The sequence below is a fragment of the Dendrobates tinctorius genome, unplaced genomic scaffold (genome assembly GCF_039654945.1).
Source record: "Dendrobates tinctorius isolate UK_male_01 unplaced genomic scaffold, ASM3965494v1 ptg000159l, whole genome shotgun sequence".
In the NCBI taxonomy this organism is placed as follows: domain Eukaryota; kingdom Metazoa; phylum Chordata; class Amphibia; order Anura; family Dendrobatidae; genus Dendrobates; species Dendrobates tinctorius.
Window position 1 is genome coordinate 15,038,704 of NW_027361826.1, and position 14,621 is coordinate 15,053,324.

Below are 14,621 nucleotides of genomic sequence, written 5' to 3' on the forward strand. Positions count from 1 at the left end.
TTCTCCCCACCCAGATTGATTGCATACTTTTGTAGTTGGTGAGATCCATCAAAGATGAGCCAGGTGGGCATTCTTAGGTCGACTCTTCTCACCATGCTAAAACGCTGCCTTGCTTTTTTTTCCCCCCATGAAATGCTGTTTGGTTTAAGTCTAAAACATACTTCTGTAATTAAAGGCGTTGTCCACTACTCGGTCAGCCCCTTCTGAATTCCTAGGTGTCTCCCTTGTAAAATAGTAACACCGCCGGTGCTGTTCCAGCAGTGTCGACAGGCTGTGACGTAACAGTAACATGGTTTTGTCAGAACCAGTGTTGACACCACTGTTAACAGCATTGGAGATGAATATTAGTGTTATTTTACAAGGATGGAAACCTAGAGATTGACAATGGACAATTCCATTAAGGACCCTTTTAGGCAGCATGAAACTGGTGACAAATCCCTTTAAGGGTGGTTAATCTTTTCTCTTCTGGTCTAAGTGTAGTCTTTGTATTGACTTCATCGGGGAGGACACTGGAGGAAGTCCACTTTGCCATTGTAGGACGGCTCCTGGGTCCGGAGCCCCTCTATGTACCCCATTGCCCATATTTACCTGTGCAGCTCTGGCCACAAGTGACAACAAATCTAATGTGATTACTGTTACCAGAATTGTGTCTGGCAGCGTCCATGTTTGCGGACTCTGGTCATCGATAACCATGTATAGTTGATCTGGATTTTTGTGTTTTTCTGTATTTTCTCATTTTAGTATTTAACAATTGTATTTATTTTCCATGTCTTGATCAATGATGTACAATGTGCCATATGTCCTGTACATAGAGCATGACTTGTGTATATTGTTTATACGGCGGATGCAACTACAAGGTTTATAGTCAATAAAACATTGGAAGACCTTTCCTTCTAGTCGCTGCCTCTCGTCACACAGAATGAATGAATAATGTTCTCGATGGTTGCCTGAAGGCCGCTGGCTTGGAGGAGGGTTTTGAAGTTCACAGCTGCATTTTCCACGACTCCAGTTTTATCCACAGCTTTTGCTATTAAAATAATAATAATAATAATCAGTTATTCGTAAGGTGTGGGTCTAGTCTGGACTCTACAGTTATGGTGGACACTACTGGCACACTTGATTTGATTGTTGCAAAAAAAAGAATAAAATAAAACCTACCGGGCCCGATTCATCAAAGATTTCACACCAGAATTCTGTCGCAAAACTTTGACACAACTTGGAGCTGCGACCAAACTGTTAGTTTTCATACCAGTTCCTCCCAGCTGTGCCAACATGGATGGTAGGGGTGTGGGGGAAGCCACAGCTCGTCTAGTTCATCATGGTGAGCTGTTCCTTGGTGTTCCCTTTACCAGAAATCTCACTCCTGTCCCTTCTTCCACCCATCCCTTTCATTTGAATGGGTGAAGAATGCTGCAAAAACCGTGAAAGAATTCACACATTGCAGATTTGAAAAACTACTTTGAAGGTTCATATCTGCAAGGAAATAAATAAGCAGCGTGCATGATATTTCAGGAGTCTCGTGCATTTGCTGGTGTTGTAAAGTCTATGCTACGATTCTTTGGATATTGTGCATATTTTCGTTGATAGAATACCAGGGAAGGTGGATTTTTTCTGCGCTGCTGACTTTCCGTGCAATCCAAAAATCAAGATCTCAGGATAAGATGGTTTGTCAGCGTGTATGAGTCCATCCCACTCCTTCTTCAGGACAACCATACAAACCTAACAGGCTGATTAGAACCTTTATAGCTGACAGATACATTGATCTCCTGCTTTATTCCGCACTCGCTCCTCCGCTTGTCCTGTCGGGATCGGTGAACAGAAGAATGTGCGATCATGGTACACAGGACGCTGCCCTCACCCGATGTCTGTCTCTAGCAGGAGTCTTTATGCAGCCCATCCTACGTCCTCACAGCTGGGAAACTACTGGGAGCTGATATATTTAAAATCGTAACAGTGCACTAACAAAACATTACCTTTTTCCAAAAATTTTGCTAAAAAAATGATTTAGTAAAATGTATAATATTTAAATGTATTTATTTTTATTACATTTCTCGGCGTATGCCTTTAAATGGAAAAAAGAAATTATAAAAGTTTGGTACTGCCATAAATGTACAGTGGTATTCCCATCTCCAAGATCTTATGTAGTATAGTTTTTCTGATTCTCTGTCTTTCCTCCTGTGCAGGCATTAAAGGACGTTTAGGTATCCATGGTTACAACCACTGATATAGTGACAGTTGGTTGCTAGTAATTTTAACTATGGACACTTAAGATCCTGCAATTTCTGCACACGAGGAAAGAAACATAGTGAATCAGAAAAACTATACCATATTTCTAATTGGAGATATTTGCTATTATTATTATCTGCTACATCTTACAATAGGATCTTGGACATGGGAATAACCCTTTAATGGAGAATCATGATTCTGGGTAAATTTACCACACAACGTACGCTGTGTAAAAAGAAAAAAAAAAAAAGTTATAGAAATTAAAATCCGAGTGTAGTAAACTTTTGACCAAAGAAAATGCAATTCTTAGTAAATGTTAAAAATGATACAAATGGAGTCACTCAAAGCCACGACTCATCCTGCAAAAAAAAAAAAAAAACAAGCTACGACAGGAGAACACCAATGTGGCTAAATAAGGATGTAAAAAGGGCAATAAATAACAAGAACAAGGCATTTAAGAAGCTAAAACAAGAAGGCAATGAAGAAACATTAAAAAGTTATAGAGAAAAAAATAAAATGTATAAAAAAAACAAATACATTTAGCAAAAGTGGAAACTGAGAGACTCATTGCTAAGGAAAGGAAAACAAACCCCAAACTATTCTTTAATTATATAAACAGTAAAAAGATTAAAATTGATGGTGTCGGCCCTTTAAAGAACAATGAGGGTGAAATCATAGAGAGCAATGTGGGAAAAGCAAATGTTTTAAATACTTTTTTCCTCAACAGTGTTCACACAGGAAAAGGATTTGCCAGGGGAAATGCAGAGCGATAATTTAAACTCCCCAATAAGTATTACCTGCCTAACCCAGGAAGAAGTTCAGAACCGCCTTAGTAAGATTAAAATTGACAAATCACCAGGCCCTGATGGCATTCACCCTTGGGTATTAAGGGAGTTAAGTAATGTGATAGACAGGCCTCTATTCCTTATATTTAAAGACTCTATAGAAACAGGGTCTGTTCCTTTTGATTGGCGGCAAGCAAATGTGGTACCAATATTCAAAAAGGGGTGTAAAAGGGAACCTGGAAACTATAGGCCGGTAAGCTTAACATCTGTTGTGGGTAAAACTTTTGAAGGGTTTCTAAGGGATACCATTATGGAATATCTCAATGTTAATAAATGTTTAACTCCATATCAACATGGATTTATGAAGGATCGCTCCTGTCAAACTAACCTGATCAGCTTCTATGAGGATGTAAGCTCTCAAATGGACCAAGGAGAATCATTGGAAGTCATTTATCTCGACTTCTCTAAAGCATTTGACACTGTCCCACATAAAAGATTGGTAAGTAAGATGAGAACGCTTGGGCTAGGGGAAAATGTGTGTAGATGGGTAGGTAGCTGGCTTAGTGATAGAAAACAAAGAGTGGTTATTAATGGTGCATACTCAGATTGGGTCAGGGTTACTAGTGGGATACCACAGGGTTCTGTATTGGGCCCCCTACTATTTAATATATTTATTAATGATCTAGTGGATGGCTTTCACAGTAAAATATCAGTATTTGCAGATGATACAAAACTATGTAAGCTAGAAATAGGAGGAAACCACTATGGCTAAATAGAGCTGTAAGGGGAGAAATAAGTGACAAAAAGAAAGCATTTAGAGAATTAAAGCCAGTAGGTAGTGATGAGGTATTAAATAAATACAGAAAATTAAATAAATTCTGTAAAAAGCAAATCAAGACAGCAAAGATTGAGACAGAGAGACTCATGGCCAGAGAAAGTAAAAATAATCCCAAAATATTCTTTAACTACATAAATGGTAAGAAGCTAAAAAAATGATAGTGTTGGCCCCCTTAAAAATAGTCTGGGTGAAATGGTGGATGAGGAAAAAGCCAATATGCTAAATTAATTTTTTTCAACAGTATTTACACAAGAATATCCCATGACGGATAACATGATCAGGGATAAAAATTCTCCATTTAATGTCACCAGCAGGAACTACGGCGGCATCTAAAAATCACTAAAATTGACAATCCCCGGGCCCGGATGGGATACACCCCCGAGTACTGCAGGAATTAAACACAGTCATAGATAGACCATTATTTTTAATCTTTAAAGATTCCATAATAAGTGGGTCTGTACCACAGGACTGGCGTATAGCAAATGTGGTACCAATATTCAAAAAGGGGACAAAAACTGAACTTGGAAATTATAGGCCAGTAAGTTTAACCTCAACTGTGGGTAAAATCCTGGAGGGTTTTCTAAGAGATACTATACTGGAGTATCTGGAGAAGAATAACCTCATGACCCAATATCAACATGGGTTTACAAGGGACCGTTCCTGTCAGACTAATCTGATAAGCTTTTATGAAGAGGTACATTCAGGACTGGACCAAGGGAATGCAGTGGATGTGGTGTACATGGACTTTTCAAAAGCTTTTGATACGGTGCCACACAAAAGGTTGATACATAAAATGAGAACAATGGGGATAGGGGAAAATATGTGTAGGTGGGTTAAGAGCTGGCTCAGGTATAGGAAACAAAGGGTGGTTATTAATGGAGTACACTCGGACTGGGTCACGGTTAGCAGCAGGGCTGTGGAGTCGGAGTTAGTTTTGGTTGGAGTCTGTAGAAATGTACCGACTCCGACTCCAGCTTTAAAAAAAATGTATTAATATTTCATAATTGAACTTTCATATGAATTTTATAAATGTTACTCAAATATATATGTTCTATCAAACTATGAACAACAGTGATAAGCAGTTCTGCTGGAGATAGAGACATTTCTTACTTCTTGTGTGTCACTGTTCTCCACTGCCCTTATCTAATCTTATACTTGGTTAACCTCATGCTAGCCCAACCCCCCTACTTACAATGTATGAAACTGAAAGTGAAAATGTGTTGCAAATTCTTAGTAGTAAAGCTCCTCCTCTAGACTAGATCATACTAGGTGTGCGTCTTCCAAGCATCTCACAGCTGCCTGCTACTCAGAAGAGGAAGACTGTAAGAAGTATTATCCTTTCAACAAACTTTGCATCAGTTAACTGTGAGTACATGAGGAATAATAACAGTATTACTGACCACTATATCAGTTGTACGACCTGGCAATTTTGTACAATTGTTTTTAGGAAAAACAATTGTCATTTGGATTGTGAATGCAGAATTAAAAACCTGAGAATGTCAAAGAAGCATCACATTAAATCAGCTGTATTTGAACATTTCACCATCACTCAAGATAGAAAACATTATGTCTGTCAGTGTATGACAAATGATCCAGACGAAAACAAATGCTGTGAAGCCAAGATGAGTGCATATTCAGGCAAAGATAAAAATGCTCCTACCAGAGTTTCTAATCTAAAGAGACATTTACAGCGCTTTCATCCAGAAGTACTGAAAGCAGTGGATGAGAAAGACTGCATCCAAACCAATGAACCAGTGCCCAGCTCTTCCAGCCAAACAAAGGAGCAGAGAACTTTGCAGCCATCAGTTGCAAGATATTTTGTCAGTGACAAAGTTACTGTGACAATGACAGTAGATGCATTTAAAAAACAGATCATAGAGCTTGTTGTAAAGGATAGTGTGCCTATTTCATTATTTTCACGACCAGCTTTTATGTGTCTGAATGGGGAAATGGCCCGCAAGCTTGGTGTTTCTCTGGAGAGAGAGAGTATAAGAAAATTAGTAATCGAAGAAGCTTTTAAACAAAAGGAAGAACTTAAAAAAAACTCTCAAGGGACGCTTTCTGTTTCTTAAAATGGATGCCTGCACACGTCACAGAGTGAACTATTTTGCCATCAATGTCCGATTTGTTTGTGACAAAAATGAAATAGTTACCAAGACATTGGCAGTAAAAGACACCAAAGCTCATCACACCAGTGAGTTTCTCCAGGTCTTGGTGGAAAAGGTTCTGCAAGACTATGAACGTAAAAAAGAGCAAGTTCTTTCTGTCGTAACTGACAATGCTTCAAATATGATAAGTACTATTAAGCTAATGAATGAGAGTAATGATGGTGACCAGCAGCTAGAAGAACATTCTGGGTCCACAGACACAGAAATGTTTGAAATAGAGGAACACAGTATTGTAACTGAGGAGCAAACTGAAGTTGCTTCAGATGAACAGCAACATGATAGTTTAGGTGATCTTGTTGAAACTGTGTCAATATGTTCTTTCATTCATCACATGCGCTGTGTTGTGCATACGCTACAGCTGGCTATAAGAGACAGTCTGCAAGAAGGACATGCTGCTGCACTGATTGGCAAGGTGAGAAAATTGGCTACTGTTGGCAGAACCCCTAAAGTTGACTCAATTTTGAAGAGACGTGCTGGAAAAGGGGCAAATATTGATCAAGCCACACGATGGGGCAGTACTTACTTAATGATTCAGCGCTTGGTTGAACTGAAAACCTTTCTTGTAGACATGGCTAATCCTCAACTGACGCTAAATGAAAGTCAGTGGAATCAGGTGACTGAGCTGGAAAAATTGCTAGAGCACCCATTTACAGTGACTAAAAAATTACAAGCAGAGGACTTAACTCCAGGTATTTTCTTAAAGGAGTGGAAGAACCTGATGTTTCGCCTGTCCCAAAGAGGAGGGTTAATTGCAAGTGGCATTGCTACATCAATGAAATGGAGAGAGGAGCTACTATTACAAAATAACATTCTTTTGGCAGCTGTTTATGTAGACCCAATGCATCGGATTCTTCTAGATGATCAACAGCTAAGTAAAGGAAAAGAAGCTCTGGTTGAAATAGCAGTAAGGATGAAAGGGTTGCAGAACAGTCAGGAGGAACAAGAAGAATTTGGTCGTCCTGCCACATCTTCACCCTCATCATCAACTGATGAAGAATTTAATTTCGAAAAATATTTGGATCACAAGGACCGTGCAAAGCGTTCCCGCATAGAAGAAGAGTCATCCCCATCAAGGAACACAGCCAGTACATTTCAGCAGAATTTTTCATGTGCACTAAAAGAAATTGAGAAATTTGACCGTTCATCAAAAATAACAGTGCAACAAGCGATTCCTCTGTATCCTGACATTGTCAGAGATGTTAAACCAAAAAAATTCTACTTAAACAATTTTATTATAAAACATATAATCTTTAATGTTGGTGTCTTTTTTGATCTAATAAAATCAAAAAATATAAAAAATCCTACAAAGGAGGCAGGTCCTCATACACAGTTAGACAATATATATAATTTTAAATCCCAAAAGGGAAAAAAGGAGGGATCATACAATATTATATTACATATAGTCAATTTATCCCATCACTTTTAATTATACTATACTTCACTCCCTGAGGAAACCACGTGTGAAACGTGCGTTGGAGTGTGAGGCGGCGGTGGTCACATACACAGTATGAATTCAGGTGGGTAGTTATTGGTTTAACCCCACACTATCATGGCCTAACTACTTTATATTTGAAATGCACTATGCACTTTATGCTTCTTCATATTAGTGATAAATTTGGCCATATAACAAACTGTTTCTTGATAGTATAATTAAAAGTGATGGGGTAAATTGACTATGTAATATAATATTGTATGATCCCTCCTTTTTTCCCTTTTGGGATTTAAAATTATATATATTGTCTAACTGTGTATGAGGACCTGCCTCCTTTGTAGGATTTTTTATATTTTTTGATTTTAATGTTGGTGTCTTTTTTGATCTAATAAACAATTTTATTATAAAACATACAGTGGGGAAAAAAAGTATTTAGTCAGTCAGCAATAGTGCAAGTTCCACCACTTAAAAAGATGAGAGGCGTCTGTAATTTACATCATAGGTAGACCTCAACTATGGGAGACAAACTGAGAAAAAAAAATCCAGAAAATCACATTGTCTGTTTTTTTTTTCATTTTATTTGCATATTATGGTGGAAAATAAGTATTTGGTCAGAAACAAAATTTCATCTCAATACTTTGTGATATATCCTTTGTTGGCAATGACAGAGGTCAAACGTTTTCTGTAAGTCTTCACAAGGTTGCCACACACTGTTGTTGGTATGTTGGCCCATTCCTCCATGCAGATCTCCTCTAGAGCAGTGATGTTTTTGGCTTTTCGCTTGGCAACACGGACTTTCAACTCCCTCCAAAGGTTTTCTATAGGGTTGAGATCTGGAGACTGGCTAGGCCACTCCAGGACCTTGAAATGCTTCTTACGAAGCCACTCCTTCGTTGCCCTGGCGGTGTGATTTGGATCATTGTCATGTTGAAAGACCCAGCCACGTTTCATCTTCAATGCCCTTGCTGATGGAAGGAGGTTTGCACTCAAAATCTCACGATACATGGCCCCATTCATTCTTTCATGTACCCGGATCAGTCATCCTGGCCTCTTTGCAGTGAAACAGCCCCAAAGCATGATGTTTCCACCACCATGCTTTACAGTAGGTATGGTGTTTGATGGATGCAACTCAGTATTCTTTTTCCTCCAAACACGACAAGTTGTGTTTCTACCAAACAGTTCCAGTTTGGTTTCATCAGACCATAGGACATTCTCCCAAAACTCCTCTGGATCATCCAAATGCTCTCTAGCAAACTTCAGACGGGCCCGGACATGTACAGGCTTAAGCAGTGGGACATGTCTGGCACTGCAGGATCTGAGTCCATGGTGGCGTAGTGTGTTACTTATGGTAGGCCTTGTTACATTGGTCCCAGCTCTCTGCAGTTCATTCACTAGGTCCCCCCGCGTGGTTCTGGGATTTTTGTTCACCGTTCTTGTGATCATTCTGACCCCACGGGGTGGGATTTTGCATGGAGCACCAGATCGAGGGAGATTATCAGTGGTCTTGTATGTCTTCCATTTTCTAATTATTGCTCCCACAGTTGATTTCTTCACTCCAAGCTGGTTGGCTATTGCAGATTCAGTCTTCCCAGCCTGGTGCAGGGCTACAATTTTGTTTCTGGTGTCCTTTGACAGCTCTTTGGTCTTCACCATAGTGGAGTTTGGAGTCAGACTGTTTGAGGGTGTGCACAGGTGTCTTTTTATACTGATAACAAGCTTAAACAGGTGCCATTACTACAGGTAATGAGTGGAGGAAAGAGGAGACTCTTAAAGAAGAAGTTACAGGTCTGTGAGAGCCAGAAATCTTGATTGCTTGTTTCTGACCAAATACTTATTTTCCACCATAATATGCAAATAAAATGAAAAAAAACCAGACAGACAATGTGATTTTCTGGATTTTTTTTTCTCAGTTTGTCTCCCATAGTTGAGGTCTACCTATGATGTAAATTACAGACGCCTCTCATCTTTTTATGTGGTGGAACTTGCACTATTGCTGACTGACTAAATACTTTTTTTCCCCACTGTATAATCTTTAAGTAGAATTTTTTTGGTTTATGTTTATGGTATCTACTTAAAATTTATATAGAAACTTAGGGTTAAAATAATTGTTAAATCTCCTTTATTTGGAATAAGTGTATTGTCAGAGATGTTGCCCGAGTGGTTACTGCTTTGCCACCAACACAAGTTAGTGTAGAGAGGTTGTTCTCTGCTCTCAAAATAATTAGATCAGATTTGAGGGCATCCATGAAGGAGGATCTGACAGAGGCAATACTTTTTCTGAGGACAAATTTATAGATTTCTTCTTATTAACTGCATAAAAGTGTTTATTGCATATTTACTTACAGTTTAGAAAAGTTTATAAAAGTTATTTGCTGTATTCTAATAAATGTAGTTTTTGCTCTAAGTGGTCTGATTACTTATATGATGGTGAGAAACTGAATAAGCACGATGTTTAATATTTTACAACAGTAAATTTGTTGTTATGAATTGGCCATTTATGAAGGAGTCGGAGTCTGATAAAATCCAGGAGTCGGAGTCGCAACTGTGGCTTACAGACTCCACAGCCCTGGTTAGCAGTGGGGTACCACAGGGGTCAGTTTTGGGCCCGCTTTTTAACATTTATTAATGACCTTGTAGGGGGCATAGAGAGTAGAATTTCAATATTTGCAGATGACACTAAACTCTGCAGGGTAATCAATACAGAAGAGGACAATTTTATATTACAGGAGGATTTATGTAAACTAGAAGCTTGGGCTGATAAATGGCAACTAAGCTTTAATGGGGATAAATGTAAGGTCATGCACTTGGGTAGAATGAACAAGATGTATAATTATGTGCTTAATTGTAAAACACTGGGCAAAGCTGTCACTGAAAAAGACCTGGGTGTATGGGTGGATGACAAACTCACATTTAGTGGCCAGTGTCAGGCAGCTGCTGCAAAGACAAATAAAATAATGGGATGCATTAAAAGAGGCATAGATGCTCATGAGGAGAACATAATTTTACCTCTATATAAGTCACTAGTGCGACCACACTTAGAATACTGTGTACAGTTCTGGTCTCCGGTGTATAAGAAAGACATAGCTGAACTGGAGCGGGTGCAGAGAAGAGCGACCAAGGTTATTAGGGAACTAGGGGGTCTGCAATACCTAGACAGGTTATTACACTTGGGGTTATTGAGTTTGGAAAATCGAAGGCTTAGGGGTGATCTTATTACAGTGTATAAATATATGCGGGGACAATACAAAGACCTTTCTAATGATCTTTCCAGGACGTCCTATCCTGACAGCACCATGGGGTTGTCCTTCCTTCATCACAGGGACAGGAAATGCACGAGAGGTTAAAAGGTCCCCTCCCACTCTCAGACTCCAGTGTTTTTCCTGTCCCTGTTAGGACAGACACGAGAGCGCCGCGGAGGAAGAGAGCCGCGGCATCCAAGAGAAGCTTACCGACGGGCCAGGGGGATCGGGGTCTAGACACCAGCTCTCCCCGTCAGATGGTCCGAGGCGGCACCCCCCTAAGGAGGGTTCTCCACCAGGCATCCCGTGGAGCGCTGCTGCGGGACTCTGAGCCGCTTCCCCTCAGCGGGGCTCTCGGCTCCCGTCGTCACATGCCGCATCATCCCCAGGGCCGCATCACTTCCGGGCGCCAGATGATAGCTTCCGGTGGCGTCCCAGCGTGGGAACGGAGCAGCGACGCGGCTGGAGCAGCGACGGCTGAAGCGGCGACGGCGTGAGGATCAGTCGACCCACTCAAGACAAGGTAGGACGACGGGGTGGGTCAGCAGTACGGGACACCACGCCATGGAAGGCGCTGTGGAAACCCAGCGATCACCCTGAACCACCAATGTCTAAGTAGTGGACAGGATGGACATACTTAAGACAGGAGTTTTAACCAAAAAGATCCTGTACTTTATGATAGCAAAAGACAGCACCGACTCCTGCAGCTTCAACCTCCAGGAAACCAGGCAGATCTAATACCCGTCCGTGCCAGCATGACTGCATTTGTCAAGATGCCTAGCGTTAGCCGGGCATATCACCTGGACTGACGTCTGCTGGGCAGGAACCTCTGCAAAGGATGGGAGACCGCAGAGGACAGGGCTTGAGATTCCCCCTGTGCAGTGGGGGAAACGTGACGCCTAATACATCTATCCCATGTGCAGATGAGTCCACAATCGCAGGTCGCACGGAGCTGAGATGCACATAGGGGTCAGATAGGAGGTCCACACTTCCGTCCCAGGACGGCTACCTCAGTCTTCCACCCCACACTAAGAGGTGTTAGGCTGAGCAGCTGGCACTAGTCAGGTGTCAGCCGCTAGGCGGCCAGGATGAGAGTCCGGTCGATCATCGGACGAGTATAAATCATTCTAGAGGAATGGGAGGACGCTGAGAAGCGGCTCGTCTCCTGAGACTTCAGGCTCTCCTACCGTCAACCAGGTTAACACTTGGGATGGAGTTCCTAGGATCGACATCCCCAGGGGGGTGTCAAGGAACACTTCAATTCCCTTCGAAAATTCCTCTAGCCCCAAAAGACCCAGGGACAAGAGGCTGACAGGCTCCTAAAGAGGGCTTGGGTCTGCAGTAGCAGATAGGGCACATCGGTCGCCAGATCCACGTATCTAGGATCAACCAGTTAGAGCACCAAGTTACAGGGGAAACCCCTAGAAGTGATTTCTTAGAGGACCTTTCCCTGGGAGAGTTGCAGCTAGATTCCTGTTGGACGCTTCAGCCGTACCGGTGTGTTTTGCGGCTAGGAATGATTCTTTACCCAAAACGGCTCGCCAGGTCTTATGGATGAAGATCTGGTCAGGGGTTTACCAGTTGAAAAATAAGTTAGGTTCCATACCTTTTCAGACAGGAAGGTAGTTGGACCGGTCTTAGATACAACACGGAAGAATGCCACTGACATTAAAAAACGGGCCCGTGGGAAAGCAAAGGTTTTCCCTTCAGAGGTCCCGTCCTTTCCAAAGGCAGGATTATAGAAAGAGGGTAAATCGACTCGCTGGTATCACCAGAAGGGGGGAAGAGTAGGATCCCCCTTCTCGCTCAGGACAAAGTTCCTCAACAGGCAGTGACACCATACTGGTTGGGGGGCGCCTCAAAACACTTCCTGGAAGCAAGGGCTCATCCCCCAGAACCAGCGGATCCTGAATACAGGTTCCCAGTGCTATACCCGAGAATTTATAGCCCCCCCAGCATGGTTTGTAGTTACGAATCCCGGCCCAGAACCCTTATAGACCCTATATGGGCAGACGTAATAGATCTACTAAGATCAAAAGTAATGGTCCCGGTTCTAGGAACACCTCCGGTGGAGAGTCGGACCATTATAAATTTAGAACCACTAAACCAAGGGATCCGATACAAAATTTCAAATGGAGTCCCGAAAACCACCATTTCCTGAATAGATCATATCGCCACAACAGGCAATAGATCCAGAAGCGCATACTATCACGTTCCCATCCACCCCCACCCTCAGAGGTTCCTGCAGTTCGCACTGGAAATGGGAAGTGGATACTACAATTTTAGTTTCATGCTCGGCCTTTCGACCTAGCTTCAGCACCCGGGGTTTACGAAGCCGATCGCCAAGATCAGGGCACACTTAAGAGGCAGCATAACCATCGTGCCACACCTGTAGGACTTTCTCAGCATCAGAGCTAAGAAAACAACTCAACGGGGTAATCGCCACGCCCGGAAACCTAGGATTGAATCCTGAAGAATGCAGCCCGGTACCCGGGAAAAATTCCTGAGAGTCTTGTTAGATCCCAAAACAAGAATCTCGTTTATCGGAAGAAGGAAAGGAGGCCATCAGGAACAGGGGTCGTCAGCTATGGCGAGATCAAATATCCAAAAGACTACACTAAAGGTCCTAGAGACCCTGACAGCAGGCATACCCTGCGTAAAGTGGAACCAGGCTCACACAGGAGTCTACAAGGAAATTCAGTCAAATAGGACAGACAGCAGACCGCTCTGGACAAAGAGACTCGACCATCCCCAGCCCTAAAATCATCTCCGAGACAGGGAACCGGTCACAAGATCCATCAGCCCAGAGGGACCTCGGATCCTATCACCATACAAGACTATCATCACGGACGCCAGCAGAAAAGGGGGGCCCATCTGGAAGGTACCTTCAAGGACATGGCCGGGAAGCATCAGTTCACAGTCCTCAAACTACAGAGAGCTACGAGCAGTTGGGAGACACTAAAACGAAGCCGGTCGAGTCCACAGGGCCAACTTAGGAAAGCCAGGTCAAACATTGTGACCACAGTATCTTTCCTACGCCACCAGGGGGAAAGCTTCAGGACCTGGCAGCCCGCATCTTCACCTGGGCAGAGAACAGGGTTCGCTCCATATCAGTGATACACCTGCAGGGCCCAGGAACAACATAGCCGACTATTTGAACTGACAAGAAGTCTGAGCCACCGAGAGGGAAGTGAATGAGGAGACATTCATAGGCTTACGCCATCGGTGGGGAAACCCTCAGCTAAACCTCTTCGCGACAAGGAAGAACACCAAGCTACAGAGATTCTTCTCCCTCGGTCCAGCAGACCATCCAAAAAAGGGGTCGACTCCTTGAATCGGAGATGGAGTGGGGGGCTGCTATATGGTTTCCCCCTATTCCTATAAGGGTATGTGCGGTGTACAGTACCATTCAAATGAATGGTAAAAAAAAAATGCTGTGTAGACGTTGCGGAAAAATCCGCACGGATTTGCTGCGGTTTTGAAACCGCAGAAAGAAGTGACATGTCAATTCTTTCTGCGGAATCCGCAGCGGGTTCCTATCGCCACCATTATGGAGATGGTGAATCCGCAGGACCAAACCGCAGGCAAAACCGCAGATAATCTGTGGTTTTTGCAAAATCCGTGCGGATTCCGTAGCGTCTGCACATACACTAATACCGAGAGGCCTCAGAAAGATCCAGGGAAAAGGCGAGTGACGCTAGTAATACTCTTCGGGCCCAGGCGAAGTTAGTTCCACCTCCGGAAGAAGACGGCTCAGGAAGGACCGCTCCATCTACCAACGCCAGAAGATCTACTTTCCCAAGGCCCAGTTCGGCACCCAAATCTGGGGAACCTACAGTCGGCAGCATGGATCCTGAGAGAGGGATCTTAAGATCCAGAGGTCTCTCCGACAAAGTGATCTCAACGGTGCAGACCAGCTGTAAGCCTGTTACG

General features: G+C 42.6%; 1 protein-coding gene across 3 annotated transcripts in view; it reads right to left on the bottom strand.

Moving 5' to 3' along the window:
* Positions 1-108: 108 nt before the first annotated feature.
* Positions 109-14,621, bottom strand: part of CENPP (centromere protein P) — a 383,707-nt gene continuing 369,194 nt past the window's right edge. For all 3 annotated transcript variants that reach the window (XM_073549589.1, XM_073549588.1, XM_073549590.1), the window contains exon 9: positions 109-1,027. In XM_073549589.1, coding sequence (XP_073405690.1) covers positions 894-1,027 — 134 coding nt within the window. In that variant the 3' untranslated portion in view covers positions 109-893. The remainder of the gene's footprint in view (positions 1,028-14,621) is intronic.